The 24487-nt window shown below is 48.5% G+C and overlaps 1 protein-coding gene across 1 annotated transcript; it reads left to right on the forward strand.

Moving 5' to 3' along the window:
- The first annotated feature begins 225 nt into the window (after window positions 1-225).
- Window positions 226-23959, forward strand: LOC112453095. Its single transcript, XM_025013646.1, has 3 exons — window positions 226-289; window positions 508-636; window positions 23823-23959. Exons 1-3 carry the CDS (start codon window positions 226-228, stop codon window positions 23957-23959), a joined length of 330 nt encoding a protein of 109 aa, XP_024869414.1.
- The last annotated feature ends 528 nt before the right edge of the window (window positions 23960-24487 follow it).

Raw genomic sequence — 24487 nt, forward strand, 5'->3', positions numbered from 1 at the left:
CAAAAAAAAACTTTTGATATTTGTTCATTAATTGCCAAAAATACAACATATATATGCATAACGATACAATTTAATATATATATCGAAATAATTGTAGCGGAAATAGATAGGGACAGAAGTATACATCAGCTAGATATTTAAAATTTTGAATTGGAAAATTAAATAATTTAAAGTGTCAACTCTCTCTTATATAATTTACGAAAGTTACGTAGTAATAAAAGATGAATGAATTTTTGCTTCAAGCGCGATCCCCGCGTTTTTCCGTTTGCCCAGCGACTATCCGCGGAATGTATCGCTGACATTTAACGGATCGCCGATATCGATCTACGTATCAACGTAAATGGTAAGTCGCGTGCGATTCACGTTAGTAACGGCCATCAGGCTATGAAAAAGAAGAGTCGCGCGCGCTTCTACGCATCACGCTGCGCGGCACGCGATAAGGATCGTCGGGGTTCCGCGCGCGCGTCGGCCTTTAATCTCCCCCGTCTCGTAAACGCGCGCGAAAAGTCAGCGGCGACGGTGACGGCGACGGCGACGGGCGACGGCGGCACGTCGTGTGCGACGAAACGACCGCAAGAGTAGGAGGTGAAGTGGAGGAAGAGGAGCAAAAAGCGCCGAGGCGACGGGCCGTGGTCGGTAGGTAGACGAAAGGGGGACAAAGAGAGGGAGAGGGAGAGAGAACGGGAGAGGCGGCGTGGCGGTGGGAGCTCAAACCGTGCCGCCGTCCGGCTCGCCGAAGCGATGAGCCCTCGGGACGCAGGCAGCTCCGGTGGGGAACGGGGCACGAGGGAACCGAACCGAGCGTAGCGAGAGAGACGCGCGCGGGGGTGGCGACGAGGCATGCGACGGAAAGCCGTGAGGGAGCGAGACGGCCTCGTCGTCGTCGGCACGCGCGCCACGAAGCGCGTTACTCACACGCGCGCGCGGCTGGCTCGCCGAGAGGCGTGCGTGCGAACGAGACTGAACGCGAGGCCGCGCGTACGCTGCTCGCGAAGGTATGGATGAGCGAATGTGCGAGCGAGTGAACGAGCGTGCGTGCATGCACGCGAGGAGAGTGACGGCGGGCCTCGGTCGAGCCGCCCCTCCGACGCGTGCTCCCGCTAAAATCGTGGAGTTTCGAATGTAACGGTCATTATTTCGACCCGCGTACTTTTTGATTGCGCCGAAGGGTAGGTAAGAGGAGGAAGGGAGAGACAACGCGCGCGTCGCGACGCGCGAGGACGATTAACGCGGCGCGTTCATGGCAGGTGCTTCGTATAACGTAATGAAGCCGCGCGCCAAATATCGGGTCTCTCCTGCCCTTTCGAAAAATAAAGGGATAATTAAATCGTTTAATTAAATGCTTTTATATTTGCGTCATATTGTACATAGGGAGCCGCGAAATGTGCGGATCCTCTTTGACCGCATTGATTTCGCGCCATTCGGGCTTTCTGTATTTTGAATCTTACTTCTTAATTTGATGGAACAGAATAATTTTATAAACGGATCCTCTTGCTGGTGTATATGTTACACGTGACAAAGAGAAGTCTCGATATTTGCCGCTAAAAAATGCAGGAGATATTTATATATGCTGCATACAAAAAGAAGAGTTTAGCATATATAAAATAGTCGTAGCAAAAATTCTGAAAGCGAGACAGAGGAATCTTCCTCATATACATATAGTCTTTATTTAGAATTCCGAATTGAGAGAAGGAAATAATTTAGCGGCAAACTTTTATACAAAAACTTTTAAGTGCCAATCAGGCGCGTTCGCGCATCGATACAACTAACGCATCTACAATTAAAAGAAAAACAGCGCCGTGTCAAACGGAATCATCCTGAATCACATGTGCGCGTGAATTTTTTCCTCTACATCGGTATATCACAATATGATATATCTCGCGATAGTTTTCCGCGTTCTCGTAGGAAAATGTCAGTTTTTTTCCCTCGGGTCCCTCTCGCCTATGCTCGGCTAGCCGCGAGTTTCAGCCGGAGCCGGACGCGAAACGGGCGGAATTAGCGAGCGAGTTTTTAATTTAAAAACCCGATTCGCCGTGCGCGCGCGACGTTGTTACCGCCGCTCTCTCCGCCGCCTCGTATCGACCCGGGGCATCGATAAGCAACGGCTCCACCGTGCATCGCGGAGTCACGGCCGAGCGAGGGAGCGAGGTATTTTTCATCGTGCTCTCCGCCGTGCGCGCGTCAAGAATAATAGCATCCGCGTAATACGTAGCCCGTACTCGGGGCTCTCCTAGTTAGGTATATGCCTTCGAATAAGGAGGCCGCCTCTTCTTGCTCGTCGAGCGCTCTCCTTCTCTCCCTTCTTCCCTCCTCGACATCCCTTTTTCCCGCCCGGAGCGAGCCTGCTCGCGTGCTGCCCGGTGTGTTCGCACGCGGGAGGAGAGTCGATGGAATCGCACGAGATTCCATGAACGCGAAAGGTCGCTCTGATGCGTGAGAAGTAGCCGGACGAGAGGAGAAAGATGAGGCTGACGAGGGGGACAGACGATCCAACTCCTTGCGCGTGCTGGTACTTATCCGGCGATTCGTACGCGCTCATTGCGGCGACTTTCTCGGCACGGTGCAGCCAGCGAGAGAAGGAAACTTCTTTCCAAGTAATCTCGCCTACGTCCGCTTCAGGTAGCGGTCGGACGACGTCCTTGTCGGAAGACGGTGTCATCGAGGAAGACGTGGCGTTGCGGAGTGGATTCCGTACTCGTCGGCGGAAAGTCACTTGAATCGCCTCTGTCACGCATCGTTTTGCAGTTATCGTGCGCTTTCCGCGAGGCTCACGAAGTCGGATATTTAAGATATTATTATAAATATATTGTTTAAAATAGATTAGAGCAGGATAGATTAGAAGGATTTTTAAAGCAGTTGGTTTAAAACAGTTAATTTGCTGTCGATTATTAGAATCTGATAATTTAAACTAACGTTTCTATGAAGCTGCGTCAAAAGTACGTAACGTGGATGGATAACGCAAGTTTCGCGCTTCCGCGAGATGGAAAATTCGTCGGAAACTCGTCGTTAGGTCTTACGTCGACGGAATTTAACTCAAGATTTAATCGTGCGGTACGTTCAGCTAGTTAATCTTTTGTTAATCTTATCTAATTGTCATCTTTCCGTTCGTACCTCCTTCACCTTCATCCTAGCTACGTAACGGCGAATGATAGCTCGCCGGATCGAATCGAAGTCGCAGCGGGCGATCGCGAGCGCGCTGCAAAGCTCGGCGCGCGCACCGCACCGCACCGCGACCGGCTTGATTTACGACGAAAACTTTCGGGACACGCCGTAGGCGGCCGGCGCGGCGGCCACGCGATGACGCGGAGAGTCCATCCTACTGTGGGAATCCCACACAAGGCAAGGCTCGCACGCCGCTGGGTAGATAGATGGACATATATATACTTACATACCGCGCCTCGAGCCGGGCTCGCCGCTGCGAAACGTGCCGTCTGGAACTCGCTTGACCGCACCTACCGGGTGTCGTCGGAAGAACAGAAGGTATATTCGTACCGTATATTCGGGAGGGGAAAACGCCGCGCCGGCGTTTATCGTCCCTCGTGCTCTAATCTCTCTCGATGCAGGCACGTATGAATTTTGAGATTAAGTTTCTCGAGCGTTTTTTTTTCCATGAATGACATCTCGGCAACGATATGTATCTCGACAATTCATTCGCTTGCTCGCAAGTTTCTCTCGCAGCTCGGCGTGTTACTCGATTTTAACTGATATTAATATTGCGGATATGCGTTACACCTACGCGCGCGAATGACGTCAACGTTAATTTTCACCGATCGAGAATTTCCTGCCGTCAACGTCCTAGGCCAGGCTGCACGAATTTCAGGGAGATATATCGAACTAATCCGCAAACATATAAATCTCTTGGAAAAAATATATATTTCCATACGTATCGCGTCGTAATCAAGAGAAATACGTTTTATTCTGCCAGTGATTAGAATTCATGTCGGAGTCTGACATTGTAAATCATAAGCTGAACACCGTAAAGAGATCGATTTTAGAAAATCTCTGTCGATTTAATCCGCGCGGCATCAATTGATTGACTTATCCGCTTCGCAAATTGTGTTTCATGCCCAATTTTCGTTTTTATTTAAACTTGGAAGTGTTCTGCTTAAAAAAATGAAAATCGACGTAAAAATTGCTCCAATCTACTCTACTCTAATCTATTTTAAACAGTATTTATAATATTATCTTAAATATACGATATTAATATAAAAAGAAAGAAAATCCGGCGGCTCGTCGCGAGAAAACGCTCATCCCGTTGTGTGCGCGCGTATCCATCCACCTATATATATAAACCACCTACGAAGTGCGGGCACACCGCCACATGTAAGCGTATACACATATCCGGATCGCCGAGGAACCCACTCAGGAACGTCAAGCCCATTATTCTCGCAGACGCCGGGCGGTCGGTTGGCTCATTGGCTGGTCGGTCGGTCGCTCGGTCGGTCGGTCGCTCGGCCGCTCTCCTCGCTCTCAGAAAGCGCGGAACCGACACCCGAGAGCAGCGACGGCGGCGAGACGTATGAGGAGAAGGAGGATGGAAACACGACGGAGACGCCGCGCCGGAGGAGTAGCAGCCGCGGGGCAAAAGCGGCCGAGAAAGGCGAGACTATTTTGTCCCACGGCGAAGACCCGCAAGAGCTCTTCGGCGACGAGGCGGACGGAGAAAAAGGAGAAAGAGAAAGAGGAGGAGGAGAGACGGCGAGCGAAGACGGCGGTAGCGGACGCGCCGGAGCGGAGAAAGAGGGAAAGGCGTTCCGAAGCTTTTTGCGTGCGCGTCGCGTCGTACCGCGTCGCCGTCACGCCGAGCCACGCCGAGCCACGTCGAGTCGGGCCACGCCGCGGTTAGATCGACCGCGGTGGCTAGGCTGAGACGCGCCCAGGCGGAACTGCCAAGGCCGCGTGTCGCCTCGCGTGCGCGTGTTTGTTGCGTGCGCGTGTTTGCGCGCGGCTCGGCGCGACGCGACGACACGCTCCCGGGCGTGTCGTTGACGGTGGCGGTGCACGACCTGCGAGGTGACGGAGCGAATTCACGACGGCGCGGCGGCGGCGGCAAGACATTACGCACCGCAACGAGAGACGAGGCTCATTAGTGCCGCGCGCTCTCTACTTCCTCTCCGTCTCCCTTTCCCACCCTTACTAGGCACGATAGGGGAATGGGAAATGTAAGTCGTGCAAGTGCGTGACGTCGTTTCTTTATATTTAATGCGTGAGAATTCGACCGGCGGCGTCTTTTACGTAATTACATCACGACGATGCGTCTCTTGATTACCGATTTTAAGCGGATTTAAGCAGACTTAAGACTAGCAACTACCGCTCCAATAATGAAGCTTACTGTCTTTGTCGCTGTGTATCTGGAAGATTTTTTTTCTCACATCCAATTAATTGAACGTTCGCAATAATTCACATTGTCTTTCCGCCCCATTTATCGTGTCATCGAAAGCTGGCTGTATACGCGCGACCCAGAACCGTGTAGACGTCCGTCCCGTCTATCATACGTGCGCATATACGTATACATGTATCGCGCAGCGTATCATCGTCTCGCCGCGCCGCTTTTTCCTCGTCGCGCGTCGTGTGTGTGTGTGTGTGTGTGTGTGTGTGTGTGTGTGTGTGTGCGCGCGCGCGCGGGCGCGTGCGTGCGTGTGTGTAAGCGATAATCGGCAAACGCGCGCGGCTGGCTGCCGAGCGAGACGAAGCGCGCGTTTGCCGGCGGCGACGGACGCGACGCAGAAAATACAGGCGTGTATTTTTAATGAATCCCGCCTCGTCGCGCGCGTGCGAGTATGCGGACGCGTCGCGTTTCGCACGTACGCCCCGCGCCGCTTTCCACGCTTTCGCGACGTCAATATCAAGCGCACGCGGCCCTGACTCATATCTCTCTCTCTCTCTCTCTTTCTCTCTCTTTATCCTCACGCTCGAGTCGCGCGCGATCCGGGACCCCCTCGGCGAAATAATAAGCAATTGTAACGAGAGAGAGCGTACGGATGTCACCTGCGTTTTCAGAAAGCACTCGGTTTTATTAACTAAAATGTTAATGAAAATTCTCGCTTAGCATCGGACGCGCTCGTTCCGTAATGTATCTTGAAACGAAAGAAATTAATTATAATGAAAAAAATTCAAAAGATAAAAGCTTGCGAGTTTTCGAGGATCATTCTCCTTAATTGAGAAAGGATAACGTTGGTAACGAGAGATTACGCCTGTCACGCAGATAATTATTGAGAAACTTGTTCAAATGTGACGGCGCGTCGATACGGGTTTACGATAAATTCCGGTCGCCGCACGAAGTGTCTGTAAAGTATAATGTGAAACGGACGCGAGATAAGATACGGATAAGATATAGGATAACGCACTTTGAGCGTCTAGCTGTTTCGATCAGGATTCACTCGGTGTCGAGAGCCGCGCGACGCATCTGCAATTTTACGACAACAATTCCGCGATGGCTTTAATTCTACAATTATCTTCCGTAATATCCTAGATATCCCCCGATATTTTTCCGTATACGCTATGTGCTAGATCTACCATTTCTAATGGGTAATACGGATCCGACGAGAGAAAGAGAGGAAGATAGGTAAGGTGCGAGCGAGATAGAGGAGGCTCTGCTCGATGGCTTCGGCATCGATCGTTCTCGGGGAGCGGGAGGAAAGGGGGGCAGAGAGGAGAATAAACGCACGAGAGAGCGAGAAGCGCGCACGAGAAATTCGAGACGCCCGGTGTCGAAATGCTATCCGGCATGCGAGAAAGAACAATCCTCATTAAGGAGAGCGCGAGAGCCTGCGGCGCGGCGCGGCGCGGCTCGACTCGGCTCGGCCTGGTGTCGCGTCGTGGCGCAGCCGCGTCCAACGCGCGCGAGCAATTTCCACGCGAGTTCCAGCGTGCCGCGCGATGCGCGGAATGCGCAGCAGACAGGCAGGCAATGCCGATAAGGAGGCTATCGCCGCTCGATCGACTCTTTTGCCATCTCGCGCGTCGCCCGGCTTCCGTTCACCGCGCGTCTTGTTAGTTAACTCACCGACGCGTAGCTCCGCGTAAATTAAAGCGCACAGCTCTCCGCGCGCTCGTGTAGTCGATTCGATGCGACGACGCGCTCGCGGCGCCGGCGGCCTCGTCGCGCGGTATCTATTCTTATCTCCGGTATGTACTCATCCCGCGCGAGCGTTATCGCGATCAACGCTGGCAGATGAGTTAAGTAGATGGCTTCTCCTCGGCGTCGCGGCACTCGCATCTCGGTCGCAGCCACGTTGCATTTGAGAAGCCGATCCGCGTTCGTCGTTCTCGACGAAGGAAATATCGAAATCTCGAAAAATATCACATCGGGTATCTTTGATGGCACACGTGTAACTCCGTCTCTATCATGAAAGATTAAATATCTATCTTCAGCAAACATCCCTAATTTTTTTTAAAAGCAAAAGACTAAAGGGACAAAGTTTGTCTAAAAAAAGCACACATTTACTGCTACCAGAGAGTGCGCGTTCCAACACTCTTGCACAAGCGAAAGGGAGCACGGAGCTAAAAATTTCCAATTTTCCTAAAGCTGAGGAAAAATCGGAGAACACGCGGCGCGCGCCGAAAGACGGCGAGCGCCAGCAGCCTCCGAATCTGGCAGCTCGTAAACACGGCTTTACGCGCGTGCTTCCACCTTCTTCCGGAATATTTATTTCAGCGGTCTCACACGGCGGTATCCTTGCGTCGCGCCGCTCTCCGTTCGCCTCCGGCGACGACGGCGGTAACGGCGGCCAACGCAAAAAGCCATGACGATGGTATAAGGTCGCGCGCCAGTGCTGTAAAGCGGTCCACGATGCGTCGGGGAGAACGAGAGGGAAGAACTCGAAAGTAAGGATAATGACAGAAGAGGAGAGACGGGCGGGAGCGCCATTTACAAACGGTAGCCGAAAAAAAATACATATATATAGTCCGTATGTATGTACGTACATATGCGCGCTTGGCTCGTATAGTCGCTGAACGACGCATCCGTGTTTCGACACGAGCACGCCGAGGCAGCGAGCCAGCCGACCGACCATCCGACCAACCGACCGACCGACCGACCGACCAGGCAGCAGCCAACCGTCCAGTCGACCTGGTCATTATGACTGCCAGGCTAACGCCAACGGGCTATGCATCATTAATGGTCCTCGTGCCACTGCCGGCCGCGGCTCCCACGATACACGGCCGCGTATATATTCGCCGTCGCCGCGGCCGCCGGGTCGTTCCGCGACGCGCATTTTCATAATTTTCCACTGGGTGTTCGCGAAACGCGCACACCGGCGTCGTCCGTTATTCGCTTCGTGGCACAGAAATTTGCATAGTAGAGGGATCCGATCGAATTGCTTAATAGATCGACTTCGATCGCAGCTTCTCCGAATTTGAAATTAATCTTCTCTTTACATTTTCGTTATTTTAACGAAATGTATATTCACGCGTTTTATTACAACGCAGTGTCCAATTAATCCGTCTGATTAATTTATTTGTCCGAAAGATTAAGGACGCGCGTGCGGCTCCCCGAGGAAATCTCTGGCGGCGCCAATGCGCGGGGCGTCGTCGCGCGGCGCGGCGCGGCGCGTTCCCGACGCGTCCAATATTTATTGCGAGTTATTACGCGCGCTCGCGCTGCGGATACGCATAGCACGTCCGTTCTGGGTAGCTCCCGCGTCGCGCATCGACGGCGCGTCTCGGCTTTTACGGCCGGGAGATATCGCGGCGAGGCGCGACGCGACGCGCCGAGGGAAACCAATCGTAACCTGGATGTTTACGACGCGTGCGATTGCGATCGTCAGGCACGAACGATCGGAGCCCGCGCGCGGATGCCCAGTTTAATTGTAAGTAACGGTAGTCGGGGCCTCTCCCCGAGTGGCGACAACGTGGAATCCGCGCCCAGGCGAAACGAGAAGACGAAAGAAACGGCGCGCGGTCTCCCGTCACTCGTTTATCTGTCGAACTCAATTTTGATTTTGCCGCAGCTTTTACTCGTCTCGAACTCGAACGACTTCGCGCTACGCCGAGGACACGTCACGTATCTCTTTGCCGTAAAATTCACTTTTTTTTTATTTAGTACACATGAGAGATCTGAATAAACTTTTTTCGGTTTTAGATCCGTGCACGCGCTTTCGTGACCGACAATGAGATCTTCCTTATCACTCGTGTCGTAAATCGCGTAGTCATTGCAAAATTATCACCGATACTCGGCGGCGGACGGCTCTGTGTTCCCGATACATAACTGCATGCTTAGCGGAGCGCGCGCGCGCGCGCGCGACTATAGTCGCTCCCGGCGCATACACAATGAGCATACGTCGGCGGGCGATTATTTTTATCCCAACTAGCCGTGCCGACTACTTAGCGCGACGACTAAAGGTGCCATTAATACACGGCGGGAAACAATACGCCTCTCTATAGACGTTGTTAACGGCCAGCGGGGTTAAACGTGTTTCGCACTTGTAACGAGATCGACACTGAATATGCGCTATTTAGCCATCGTTGAATCACTATGCGTACGCGCTACAAGGTCTAGTGCAGTCTGGCGCAGCCTAATGCAGTCCGATGTATATATGTATATATATCTCTTCCTCTCTATGTGTGTGTAGCGGCGCGATAGTTACGCAAATTAACTCCTCGATTAAGCATACCGCTGGGAAGCGCGCGACTTCCCAGATCGATCGATCGCTCGCTTGACGTTGCGTAACGACTCTCGCCTCCGTCTCTCCTCCCGTCGTCGATCGTCAGGAACGGGTCCGTCAGGATCCGACGGATTTACGGGAGAATTCCGTCATCAGCCACGCCGTCGGATCCACGTTGCGGATCATGCCGGTGAGCACCTCGCTACATATCGAGAATGCCGCGCGCTATCGAGACGCGTTACGGGAATATATCGTTGAAGATAGGGAGAGAGAGAGAGAGAGGGCAAACGCGTTCTCGGATTTCGATTTTTCCTCGGTCGATCGCGCGGCATCGGATTCCTTTTTGCATTTCACGAGGAAAGCATCGCAAATGGAATCGTAAACCATCATCGACTAGGCGCGCGGCGATTCGGGGGGGCAATTTCGTCCGCAACACGGATTCCACGTCGCGCCGGGACGCGTTGTAAGCATGGGACCATCCCGCGCCGTGTAGGTATACACGAGCCGCGTTTTCCCCGCGGCGAACGACGGCGCGGCGATAGAGCCGAGCGTGTGCTAGATAGAGCGAGACGTTCGCCGACGTCCGTGGTGATAGGCCGCGGTCGGGAGAAGAGCGAGCGAGCGACCCGACCGGGAGAGATTGTACATGCGGGCATTTGCATACAAACGTCACCCAGGGTTTGCGTCCCCATTAATTATACGGCGCGACCAATGAGCCGGTACCTACCTACCTACCGGGTACCTCTTTGTGTGCGTGCGTGCGTGCACGGCGTTGCGCGCGCGTGTGTGTGCGGCGCGCTGTTCGTGGCTCTTGTACTTCTCGCGCGCGCGCTACCTCGATTATTATTCACGCGAGCGCGCCGCACACATATACCGGGGGAGGCGCGCGAACTTATCTTATCACGTTGGCCGCGGCGGCGGCCAACGAGCACGATCTGTCTCCCCGCTTGTCGGGGACCGACCGCTGCCGGCCGACGACCATGTCTTATCGACGCCCCGTTTCCCTAACGCGCGCACGAGCGCGAACGCTCGTGTCATACGCCGCTTAATATCGCCCGTACGTGCGATATCGGGGTGACCGCTACTCTCGCAGCACGCGCGGGGCGCATCACCGTGCGCGGGGAGAGATACTTGGGCTAAATCGACGTCGATTTCTCCTTATCAGTCGTGGACGCTGTTCTCTGATAATCTTTTTGATTACGAGCTCGTAACTCGCGAGAGGCTGCCACGTGAAGCTCCGGGACAGAAACGCGTTCTTTGACGTAAAAAGATCAGCTCCGCGGAAATTTGATTGGCGAAGTTAAATTGATTAGATTATTACGAAAAGGGAAATCAAATAATCTCGGCAAATTATATCAAGGACAATGACGATAAGTAAGTAACGGGAATTTATTCGTCGATAGATTCGAACTTTGTTTTGCGGCGGAAATGTAATTTATAATTTCGAGGATATACGGGGGAGGCATATTTAACTTGGAAAACAATGACAGAATAGAAAACAGTGACAAAAATTAAATAGATGAAGCGTTTGCTGGAAATTTTGAAAAACTTTTTGGATCAAATATTAAATTGTTTTCTACTCAAGAGATAATTCTTGAGTCATTTCAAAATATAAATCTATTCTGTTTTATTTTCATTTGATACGCTCTGATTTCTTTTTGCATAAATGGTCACCTGTGGTGATTTTTACACCCCAATTAAAAGTCATTGTTATTAATTATATATTGCATATTTTTGATTGTTCTATAATTTATTAGGATTTGAAGACACATAATATATAAATAGATACTTAACATTTTCTGAAAAAAGTGAGGAGAAACTAAAGAAATATTTAAAATTGAAAGAAGCACATTAAAATTACTGTAAGCTTCATTTTTTCGATACTGAGGTGTAAAAATTACCCCCAGACACCCGTTCCCGTGTTAAGACGAGATCCAAGTGAAATAATTACAAAGTGTGACATCGATATTCTCTATCCGGTTCTATATACAAATTTAAACATTCTCTCGAATTTCAGCTTCTTTCGAGAGATTATTTTCCGCTATGATCGTTTAGCATTTACGTATTATTCATAATCGCTATTTTTTCTACTTTTTCTTTTCATTACCATAAATGTATATAGTACTCGACACTCTGCAGCTATCGTCTGTCTCATTTTTCATCACGAAGTTAATCCCGTCGGAAAGTGAATAAATAATGATAAATGAATTTTCTCGCTCCGTAACTTCTACGCTGGGCCTGTTCCTGTCAAATAAAGACTTGACGCTATCTTGAGAATTCGATGAAGGTCGAACTGCCGCGCGCGCTTGGGCACACCTCGTGGGCATAAGTGGGCGTAACGAGACCCGTAAATAGACCCTGCCGCGCGCGATGCCGTGCCGCGGAAATTACTCGGGATTAGCGATTATATCGTAGAGCCGGACCTCGTGGCCGTCTCCCGGACGCCTCTCTCTCGATTTTGCATGGAGATTTCAGGAAGTCCCGGGCACCGAATATTTTCCTTCAAATCCTACGGCGCGGAAGACTCCTGAATAATTTCGCAGTCCGAGACACCGGCGGAATGCACGACCCCGGCTCTTAAAGCTTCCGGATTTGCGAGCGCCAGACACATCGGGCGGACGCTCCGACGCGAAAATTTTAATAAATGGAACGACATTTCCACGGTCTTATGTTCGAAATTCGCATTCGACCTCGGAATGCGAATTTCGAACTGTGCCTGTAACATATTCGGCCCGAGAAATATCGAATATTAATAAATATCTTCATGCGACAATAGAAAATTATTAAGTCGACTCTTTCAGAACGCGAGATTGATTACGGATGTTGAGATAATCTATCGAAACAGAATTATCTCTCGGCCCATGTATCGTGCGAGAAATGGAGGGTAAGACGCATTACGAGGGCCACGTGTCGGCGGAGCGTCGAGTATCTTCCGCGAAATTACCGGCAGGAATCTCGATTCTCGCCGGGAACGGCCTTGAGGGTCATTAAGGGCCGGCCGAGAGTGGCCCAGGCTGCAAATCATCAATAGCGGCCTGGTCTTGGCCCGGGCCGAATTAATTTCCTATGACTTCCGCCATTTCGCCGTCCAATCGCGCGGCTTGTCTCCGGCGTATCTCCGGATATCGCGAAATTGAGACATCGGGCAAGAGAGAGAGAGAGAGAGAGAGAGAGAGAGAGAGAGAGGAGGCTGGATCGCCATTTATTTGTTGGCTCGATAAAAGCCGGACCTTATGCATATGGATGAGCCGATCGCGGGGAACGACGTCAACGCTGCTGACTCGACGAGATTCAGAGTGTACGGCGGTACTTGGACGACGGGACGCGTCTCTTCGTCCCTTAAATCCGTCCGTATTGCGACATATTTATGACGCAGATCTTTCCGGAAAAAGAGACCGCCTACAAAAAATGCATGTTTCTCGTCCGTGTTTAAAATAGTTCCCGATTTTGTAAAACCCTTAACATTTCAGGAAATGACATTTATTTGATATATAGAATTTAGATTTTATCTATTATAAGATAAAATGTTTAAAATTTATCTAAGAATTTCGTCTTAGGTATGTAGGTACTGCATACGATATAATCACAGATTACGATACAAAGAAAGTTTTCTTATGTACATTCCATAGATAAATGAAAGATATGCTTAAATCGAAGTCAGAAATAAATATATTGTATCTGTACCTTATAGAGGTAAAGAACCGTATCTCCAGTTTTTGTCAAAATTAGAGTTAATATACTTTTTCCAATATACCAGGAGTTTAAATTACATGTATAACGGTTTTATGTTTATTATCACTAATTTCTAAGATACAATATTCAGAAAAAGTTGTAACGGAAATTTTCATAGAAATAATAAATTTTAAATCTTATTTTCTCTAAATTTCTAATAATGGAGATACGATTCTTTATCATCTAAGATACAGATATATAATACTAGAAAACTGGTATTTTTCGACGCAATATCAGCATTAATTTAATTTCGCACTTCCGCCGGTGGAAGAGCGAAATTATTCCGCTCTTCCACCCTCCCTTTTACCGTCGCTCTCGTCTTTGTCTTCGGGGATGCGCGTACATCGCAGGATGTGCCGCAGGCGGTGGAAGGGGGCCGCGGGAGGGAGGATGGAGGACGGAGCGGAGAAAAAAAGTGGGCGACGACGAGAGAGCGAGAACGAGAGATGGATGCTCGCACGCGACCGCTCGGGTCACGTGCGTCAACATCCCTTTCCCTGCTTTTTTCCCCCGTCACCCTGTTCTCTGCCACCCCGTCCCTTCGCCCGTCTCGCCCTCCAACCGCGCGCTGTGGTATCCTTTTTGCTTTCGTCCTCGCTATTTTTCTTGCCTACGACCGCCGCGTTTTCTCGCACGTGACGCGGCTATTCGGCAGCTTTTTTCTGATCACCTGCTCTCTCGGGTCTACTCTAATCGCAAATGGCCTCTTCCTCGGGCATCACTTCTAAACAGAAAACTCCTAATAGCTTCTATACAGGCATATTTTAAGCTCACGCCTCGAGATGTTGAATGTAATATATTTGAACGCGAATCTCGTTGCATTTGAAATAGTCTACTACATCACTTTTACGTTTTTTTACGTTCATTACCGAATGACTGCATGGCTAAGCGTGATGAAAATACTAAAATAGTACGAATTTTCATTGATTGAAATTGAATGACATAAGAGTATTTCTTGAAATATTCCTCGGTGTGTTTGTGTTCCAATCAAAGTATTCTTATAATACATCGATTCAAAGGATTTAGGACATATATACAATTCTTCTAAATGTAATTTCATCACCTTTATGCAGTACTAAATTCTTCACGAAAGATATTAAAATATTCTGGAGCAAATTGATGAAAGAAACAAGATTTTTCCACGTTACGTAAAACATTGATATATACACATATGTATGTAACGTCAATTTTTTTCACATTTTCCATTCCGTTTTCTATCGAACTCTAATAATATCAATAGTTACCTGCAAACAAAGTTAGCACGCTCTCGCTTCTTATTCACCTTTCTTGTAATACGGAGCATCCTATAGAGTTTCTCTCGATATATTATGTTTACGGTCTCGAGAAAAATTCGCGTTTGGTTCTGCGTCTCTCGCGGGGTTATACTCAGAGCGCCAATAAAGGTTCCGCTCGCTCAAGCATCGCGGAATACACGAGCGGATCGTAATAGCCGGGGCCAGACGACCGTTCCCGCATGGTGTGAACCAAGTCTTGTACGCGCGCGGTATTCAGCAGCGCGCGCGGCTGCTGAAAACGCGATGTGTGTGCGCGCGCGCGCGCGTCGTCAGCGCTCTATATTACGTCGTTACGGGCGCCTCCGTCCGCCTCTGTGTGCGTGCACATCGCGAGCACGCGTGCACGTCCGCGTTTCCAGCGGGCGTGACGGGCGGCGTTTATTGCGAGGGAGGTCTTGCTCCTTTAATGGCCCTCGCGTGCCCGCCGTATTGTCGGCCGGATCTACCTCTCGCTCTGCCCCTCTCTCTCTCTCGCTCTTTCTCTCTCTGTCTCTCTCTCTATCCGCCGCGTTCACCGAAGGCGAAGGAGTCTACTCGTGCACGATCGTCGATAACGAGCAGGTCGCACGCACACGCGCGCGTTCGCGCACGCACACAGCTGCCGCGGGGATTACGCTGATGAAAATCCGAGCGTCCCGATCATGCGAGGCGCGTTTACGCGGTAATGAATCATCCGCAGCAGCAGCTCGCTCCGGAGAGGACCGATATTAAATTTTGCTATAAGTTCCACGCGTCTCGCGGAGATATTTTTTACAAATATATAGTAATACTATTATAGAATTGTTGACGGGGCCTAATAACCTTCGCCATTCCAATGAATTAACGAGATGTCCTCGTTATGTTGTATTGTGTCCATCATCAACGAATAGAATTGTCGTCGTCAGCGCAAATTTACGCATATAAACTGGTATATCTCATTCTTAAATTATAACGAGGTCATTCCCGATATCGTTAGATTAATGAAAGTACAGCGTGCTCGTTTACGTCATCCGACAGTATTCCGAGACTCGGTCTCGTTTCGCCGGGAAGAAATCAATCTCCTTCCCTCTTACCGCTCCGTGGGGCTAACTTCGACAATTATCCTGGAATGCTCGAGGCATTCCCGAGGAGTCAAGCGTCGCGCCTCTCCCCCGTCCCGCTCTTCTCGCAACTCACGGTTGCTTCCGCCCTCTCTACTTTGCCGCGCGGTTCTTTCTCGCGCGGCTCTCGTTCTCCCTTTGCCAGCGCACGTAGCGCGGAATCCCGCGGGGAATACGGAGGGATGTATGCCGTAAAGTCGTATCGGCGATAAATAAAGATGAAGCCGCCGCGATAAAATGCGGGGCACGGTGTTCTCGCTTCGCGTTTCTCCGACAGGATGGGGTGCCGCACGCCATTTTGCCTCGGTCGCCCTCCTCCCCGCTCGATTCGTCGTTTCCCCTCTACCTTTCTCTTCTCAGAGATCTCCCTCTTTATTCTCCACCGTCTCTCCTTAACGTTCCCTCTCCCTCTTTCTCGTCATTATCGCGGCCCTCGCGCTCTCCATCGCTTCATCCTGACACCATCAAACCGCCGTGAAACGAGGCGCACGATCATAAAAGCCGCGCCACCCCACCCCCCCGTGGCCGCACGAATGCCCCCCTTCCGACCTCCTCCGAGTCCTTCCGCCAGTCCTCCTCTCTCGCCGTAACGTTTTCTGCGTGAGAATGTCCTCGGGTATAGACATCTAACTACCTGCGGGGGAGGCGAAGGGCTGGATTAAATGGAGGACGTCAGTATCGCGAGCGCGGCGGCTGTGATGAAGCTCTTGAGCGATCAACGGCAGCGTTAGGACGGGATATGAGTTCTTCCGCTTTTGCTCTGAATGGAGAGAGGACCAGAGATAGCATAGACTCTCGCAAGAGACACTTTTAAGCGGTGAACAAGCAATATAAGTCGTATACATCGGCGCATACTATATAGAGAGCTTGCCCATAAACGCATATACGTGATCAACACGTGGAATTCATGATGGATGGAGTCTTTGTGGAGAATTTTATTCTGAATTGAATCTCCATTGCTCAATCTCTAGAGTTAGTTCCTCTTTAGTGAAAACTTGAGTGGGAGATTTCTCGATTTTTCCACGATTTCTTCGAAATTCGATATTAAATGTCTTACAGTTAATAATTTAAGCTGGAACTAAAATTCTTTTAATAGGATTGAAGCTAAAGAATTATGAGAAGCTATACATTTTTACCGTCGCTTGTAACGTCGAAAGCTATCGACGTTTCAACGTCTTTGCTAAGGGAAAAAATTGATTTCAAAGAATAATTTATTTTTCAAATTGATCGCACATGTTCGTTCTGCGCTTATTAATTAATTAACTACAATAAATGTTTAATGACGTTATAATGACGCGATATCATAATCGTCTAATGTGATCTGGCCCGATTTATATCGTATGTCACGCAAAGTCGCGTAATCGTTCCCGGCGGTACCGACCGATCTCCGAGGACGGTCCAGGCATAATAAATTATTATTCTATCGCATCCCCGCGCACTAATGAGCGGCGGTGCAGGTGTACATAGGCGCGCACGTATATAGCGCTTCGGACGGGGAATCCGTCCGAGCGCGGAGCTTTGACGCGGATAGCTGCGCTGCAGTGCGGCGTGGGACGACACCGACACGACACGAGGGTGGCTGCGGCGTCGGTGTCGGCGACGGGCAGAAAAGGGGGAGGACAGAGGAGGAGGCCAGGGAGTGCGGAGCGCGGCGGTGGCGGGATCGACGGCGGCAGCGGCGGCGGCGGTTGTCGGGGTCGTGGGTGTCGGGCAACGTGCGATGCCGTGACATCCGCCAACCGCCCCCTACCCACCCTCCCGCGCCGTCCTCACCCCGCCACGCTCTCTCTCTCTTTCTCTCTCCCTTCGCCCCTTCCGTGCGGCGCACGAACCCCATCCCCGCGACCGAACCCGACCGCCGAACTACGGGCTCGAGTTCGAGCTCGCCGTTAATCCGTTTATCGCGTTACCGCCACCGCCGGCCCGGCAACCTCCCCCGCGCCCGACCGGCTCACCACCACTCCGGGCTCCCCTGCTCCCCGCGCCCCGCGACTCCGCAGCGGGGTTCAGTTCAGCCCCGTTACCTACACCCACCGGACTGCTGTACGTAGGCAACGCGTCGAGCGCTGTGTGGGTGTACAATGCACCGTGTGGCGTGGGCGCTACATGCGCGCGGTGTGCACACCGTTCGCTCTCTCGACCTAAAGCCCGGATTACGCGACACTTCTTTCCCGGGGAGCGGCACGCTGATTCGCCGGCTGGTATAGCGGAAGCTGTACGTTGTACGTAGAGTAGGGAGCAAGTGCTGGGAAATCAACCGTTTTGCCCTTGGTCCTTACTCAATTTCTCAACTACCCGGGGAAGCGCGTTGCAAATGACAAAATAAAAGTCGGATTTAATTGTAAAAAAAAGAAATCGAATAAATATCGTAAAGGATTAGCGCGGAGATATCACAAAATGTTACTTTTTTTAGCACTAACTTAAGACAGGCGAAAGTTTTTAGTATTTTCGATTTAAAGATCTGAGATACGAGACACCCCGTATATACACGCGCGAATAAACCCGATATGTGTTAAGTCCTGCCTCGCGAAAGGATCGTTCGATCTGCATTCTATCTACCTTCGGTGTGCCGTCGAGAATGTACGCTAGGGTAAAAATCAACGTCGTGCAAATCAGGCTTAACCTACAGCGACGCGAAGCCCACCCCACCCCACCCCCTCTCCCTGCCGACTACGTATCCCTTTGTCTTCGTTCTCTTTTCTATTTCCCCTCTCTCTCTCTCTCTCTTCATTTTCTATTTTCCCTCGTGCTTTTCGCGACCGTGTTTGTTTCCTTGAGATCGCATGTTGTCCTCGCGTCGTTTGCGAAGGGGATGGCGATTGCGATGATGGTGGTTGGTGCTGCCGCTGCTACCGGTGGCGAGACCAGCACAGCCGGTCCTCTGTTTGGATATGGACCAATATCCGGACGATAGTTTTCGGTTCTTTATTGCCGGGCTCGATGGGTGGAGGTAAACCTGGATTTTCGCGATAAATCTGCCGCCAGAATCCCCTCTCCTTTTCTTTTCCTCCTTTTCCGTCTCTCTTTCTCCCGCAATATTATACATATATATCTGCTTCCCCATGCGTGGCCGCCAATTGTGATTTTATTACGCGCCAGCTTTATGGCGCGATTCGCACGGTAACGAAGGTGTCGCGCGTAATTTTGCGTCTCTGCGATCTGGAGGACCGTGTACGTGATGCTCCGCCCCCTCAGTTTATTTTCATACACGGGGATTCTTTGGTTTATGTGTAATACACTTGTTCTTGATAAAAATATGGAGGAATACCGATAGCCTTTGAAATGTAACGTAATTTTTCTACTTAGGGATATCCGTGTATTAAGTTTATTGTATTTAAATTTATGCAGCTGCTAGAACAAATCTATTATAAATGGTAAAAAAAACGTAAGAAGATGAGATAGTGGGATATATAAGATAAAGCGTAGTGAGTTTTAAAAAGTCAAGCCATCGAGAGCGGAAAAATGATGCATATATTAAATATTGCATATATGTGTCTATATGTATAATTAGCTTAAATTAGTTTCAGTAACATCTTCATAAAATGCAAGATACAACTTCACAATATAGTTATCGTTAATTCAAAAGGTCTATAATCACATATTTGTCAATTTTTACAACGGTGAAAATCGTGAGATATGTGAAAGATATTTAAGAGATGTAGGAATCGAAGAAAGGACAATTTTTCCCCATACGAACTGGGTAAGAGCGCAGACCGGACTTATTTATTCAAAACATGGAAAAAAAGGATTTTTTAGCTACTATAGCAAATCTAGTCGTAAAATATGGATAATTTAGCAGTAGTAGCAAAACCTTTTGTTAAAGTTTTGCTACTATTGCTAAATTATAGCTCTCGCTGTAAAAATGTTAGTTATCCATATTTTACGACTAGATTTGCTATAATAGCTAATCTTTTTTTTTCCGTGAAGGAAGTGTTAGAATATTACAAATATGGAGCATTTTTTTTCGTTCTCGCGGATCTACTGGAAGCTTTACGCATCAGGCCGTTTAATTGAAAGCATTTTATACATATACATATATACCGTTGCATTATGCCATGAAACGCGTAAAATGATTACTTTCACGAGGTGATTTTCGAAAGCGCGGCTTTTTCGCGAAAAATACATTGGCGACACGCTTTCGGATGCAAACCGAACATCGGCCTGTCAAGCTATCGGATACCTCCTAAATGAGGTACCGTTGCATTCATTAGCGTCACATGGTTATTTTCCACCGTGGAGAAAAATGTCGTCTCGTGAAAGTTTAATACCCGTGTCATCTCGGATCTGAACCTCGCACCAATCACGCCGTGAACCGCAAACGAAGAAGATATATCCGAGATCGGATTTAGCAAATTAATCATTTCCTTTGCGGCACAAATTGACGGATAATGTGCTTTATATTCTCGCTAGATATTTTCGTTGCAAGAATGACTTTAATGTTACGTTCATCTGGGATGACACGGACAGAGTTTAAACTTTCACTTAACACGCTTTCACTCGCGCAATAATTATAATAGAGATACGTATTTTAAAAAATCATAGAAACGACTTGTTGCTGTATAAAATTCGATTCCACGTCAGCGAAGAAGTACGCTTTGTATTTTTTTTTTTAATTTAACGCGTATTACTCATAAACCGAAAGATGAATGGAGCTTCATCGAATCGCGTTGCGAGGAAACAACTGATATCTTTGTAAACCTTTTTGCTAGAAATTAAATCGTTAAAAATCCACTAAAATTGAATTCGCAAGTAAGCCAAGAAAAGCGCGGAAAAAACTACTGCTGTTAAAAAACCGCGGACCGATTACTATGAGGTGATGGTCGGAAAATGAAGAGTTAGAGAGAAAAAGAGAAAAAACAGCGGAGAGAGAGAGAGAGAGAGAAATGCGGTCCTTGAAGTTCGCACCGAACAATGAGTCGCGCGCCGTTTCCGGAGAATGTTTCCGCACCTGTGCGTGCAAAACAACGATGACGCTCGCCCGACCTATGCCACGGGGAGGTGGCGGACGGGAACGCGAGTGTACAGAGAGCGACGGCGTGCTGTGGGGCGATGGTGGTGGCGTGCATTAATCATCCCTCGGCACGCCATAGCCATTCGCGAGCTCCCAAACCAACCCCGTGTGTGGCTCGGGCGTCAGTGGTGCTCGATCATCCGTTTCGCGTGTCGTGCGCCACACACGCAGCCATACATATGCATACACACGTACGTAAATGTATATACACACGTGCCTCGAACCCAAATACGCCGCTCAAGCGCACACTCGCGCGCGCGCAAGCACTCCGTGCTTCGGTCAGAGTAGATCTTGGTACGCTGCAGACGTATATAGGGTGTATCGGTAGGTTGCCTCTTCTCTTTAAAGCTAAGAATTCCTTGATGAGGTCGGAGTCAGATTTCCTTGGCGGAAATTTGATCGGCCGTTGGCAAGCCTTCAGTCGCATCAAGCATCAAAAATATTCAAGTTTTACAATATTTAAAAAGACCCAAGTTAAACTCTCTCTCTCTCTCTCTCTCTTACATTAATATTTTAAATCATTGCAAAAGAAGTATGAGCGTTCAAGGGGAACATTTAGCGTATTAAGCTCCGCGTGTGAATGAGAACTATCACGCTGGATCGTTTTATAATTAAATAACTTCTATAAATCAACTTCGGAATGAAAGACTCATACTCTCGCGGCGTTTCTCGACGTCGATATTCAGGACACTCGGATAAGTCGATACATTTGCACCGGACGTTTATTTTTTATTACAATATTAATGTCCAAAGCGAAACGCGAAAGCGGGTAATCACTTTAACGCAATTCCACTCGTCCTCTCCTGTCATTGCATTGCGCGCAACGCCCGGTTCCCCTTAATCGGGCTTCAAATCGATCGTGGCTCGTATCGGCGGAAAAAAAGGTTAAATAACCGGCGATGAATTTAGCCGGTATAACTCGATGCCAGCTTGTCGAATATTTCATCGCTTCGCACGGCCGCCGAAACTTTTCGAAAATGCGAGCTGCGCCGGCGAGCGTCTTGCATGCGTGAGAAAAATTAACGGAAAATCGCTATATTTTAGGTACACGGATGTCGATATATAATTTTAAGATACAGCAACTTTTTATGTAACAAATTTGTGGAAAAAAGATACATATACTAACGAACGACTTTTAAATCTGATAATTATTGTCAATACCCCCAATTTTCAGAGCGACTGTATTAAATGTCTTTGCGATCGAATCACGCTTGATCGAACGGTTTCTATTTCCATTTTACCGGAAATCTATCCTAAGAATTCGCAGGAGGGGGGACGGGGAAAAATATTTGTCGACAGGACACCCTGTATATCCGGCGCATGAAAATTATAGAAGCCGGGCCGGTACGATAACGAACGAAATTATTTATCGCGATCGCGGCCCTTCCTCCCCCCGTCGCCCCCTCGGGCGGGATAAGCGACCGGGTGCGCGCAACCCGAGGTTATTAACGTACCCGAGGGTCAGGAAAATCGATCTCCTTCGGGAACGGATCCTTATGAAATTAAGATCCTTCCTCCGGCCGCGCGCCCATCCGGCTGCTCGTTTTCTCGGCGATCCTCTCCCTACCTCTTTCTCCCTCCCCCTCCCACTCTCTCTCTCTCTCTTCGTCCCTTCCTCCCTTCCTCCCTTTCGCCCTCTGCTCTCTCGTGATGAACTCGCGCAGACGCCGCGTCATCGACGCTGCGACCGCTTCGTTTCGTGTAATTAGGGTAATTGCGAGTTCCCGCGATATCTTCCACACGCTCTCGACGCGATAAGTACTGATCCGGGTTATTCGACACGAACGAAGGGAGCGTATTCGATCACCGGTATATACACGATCGTATCATCTATGACATGTGACTCTGTATGCTATTGGGTGTTATATTTGATGTAACTACCACAGAAGTTTAAGAACTATTATTCCAGTCGGTGTATAAAGAATGTAAAACATAATATCTATATACGGATATACGTGCGCAATAAAGAATTGCTATCTAAATTGATAAATTTATCTTTATCTGGAACTTCATTCATCGTCTTAAAGAAGGTACTTTGATTTTATTTTATTTAAATAATTCTAATGCATATGTACATAGTAGTAACAATGGTAGTGTATTTTAATAGTTTCCTCACTGATACTCTAATTTTCTTGTTATTTTATTTAATATACCATTTAATTAGCTTCGACTTTACACGTTCGCGAGGTGCGTTCCTTTCTGTAACTTCTACAGAACATCGCCGCACCTTTTATCAGTTTTTCTTTGCAGGAAATCTTTACGAAGTTAACATCTTTTACTCCAGACAGAATCAGTCAGGTTCTTTTTAGTGTCCTGTTCGAAACTTGTTGACCTCGCGGCTAATGCGTCGAAACGATGAAATTTATTTAGTGGATATCAAGGATTTGTTCTCCTACTCGTAGTCATACTATATGGCAGTCAAAATTAAATGATAAGTCTAAAATCTAATTGCAAGAAGTTGATGATTGCGGATATAAACGAGATTTATAACTGATTTTTCATTTCCTGTTTATCAAACGGACTTCGTTATTCGCCTTTGATCGTTAATAATCCAACAATACTTGTATCAATCTATCTTTCTTCCAGTTCGCGAATAAAGTCCTAACATTCAAAATGAAGATGATACTTCGGATTATTCATTTTCACTAGCATAACTTTTAACACAGTTCGGCGGTATCGATACAACTCGGAACGCGGAATCACGCGCGGGCATATATGAACTATAAAAATGCTGCTGTCCGTCGTAGCCCGGCTGCCGCGGCAATCTACTTTTATTCGCCATCCATATATTTCGCGTGGCGATCCGGTTGTTGCATACCGGGTGATCGTAAAGCGTCGCGATACGGCATCGCGACATGCCTGCGATGACACCTCAGTCGTTCAAAACGTTCAAACATTATCGGGTTCACGAGATTTTTTACTGTGACCGGACTGATAGATAATAATGGTCATCAACCACTATGAAATTTATGTACTATGCAGGTATTACTATTATGGTCGCCACTCGGTTTTAATCTGAACACCGAGAAAGAATATGATTGTGCAGATCTTTGACCTTTATGGTGACTACCCTAATTCCCCTTTTCTCTTTCTGTTGCAGGTTTCCTTGGGTTGCTGCCGGATCTTGAATCGCCGCTGGACCTCGCTTCTTCAGACCGTCTTTGGACTACAGCTGTGCATCGCTGGACTTCGCCCTCTGGACCTTCGCTGGACCGCCTTTTGTGGATCTCCCCGTAGCAGTATTAAAATTAGTATGCAGACAGGTAAGTCTTAATAGTTCCTGCTTTGTGTTCTTGTAAAATTTCGCCTTAATTGTTTCGTGTGATATCGAAATAATAAAAAACATTGGTGCGTTAGATTTTAATTGATCGTAAACATTTTTGTATGTCATTTAGATTCGCCACTTCCTAATCGATGAATATTGCAATCGGTAATGTAAATAACTACATGCTCTAGAAATGTTTTATGAAAGATGACTTTTAGAAAGTTATGAAAGATAACGTTTAGAAAGTTTTGAAGACGTTTTTAAAACGTCTCGCAAAGTTTTAAAAACGTTTTTCTTTTTTTAACATTTGAGACGTCGTCTAGACACAGGTGTTGTGACGACAATCCGTGAATGCTGTAATCTCCGGTGAAGAGCCGGTTCACCCCGTAACGATTGCCTGCTTGGTACACGGCCAGGACAACAAACCGCAAAGATTCAGATCCAGATAGTATCATGTCCAAAATCGGGACTAAGACGTCTTATAAATGTCATTAAGACGT

This window comes from Temnothorax curvispinosus, unplaced genomic scaffold (genome assembly GCF_003070985.1).
Source record: "Temnothorax curvispinosus isolate PA1 unplaced genomic scaffold, ASM307098v1 QBEX01004027.1, whole genome shotgun sequence".
NCBI lineage: Eukaryota > Metazoa > Arthropoda > Insecta > Hymenoptera > Formicidae > Temnothorax > Temnothorax curvispinosus.

Coding starts and splice junctions, on each gene's coding strand:
- LOC112453095 (XM_025013646.1), top strand. CDS start 226: ATGAATTTTTGCTTCAAGCGCGATCCCCGCGTTTTTCCGTTTGCCCAG. Junction 290..507: donor CCAGCGACTATCCGCGGAAT/GTATCGCTGACA, acceptor GCGCGCGAAAAG/TCAGCGGCGACGGTGACGGC. Junction 637..23,822: donor GAGGCGACGGGCCGTGGTCG/GTAGGTAGACGA, acceptor TTTCTGTTGCAG/GTTTCCTTGGGTTGCTGCCG.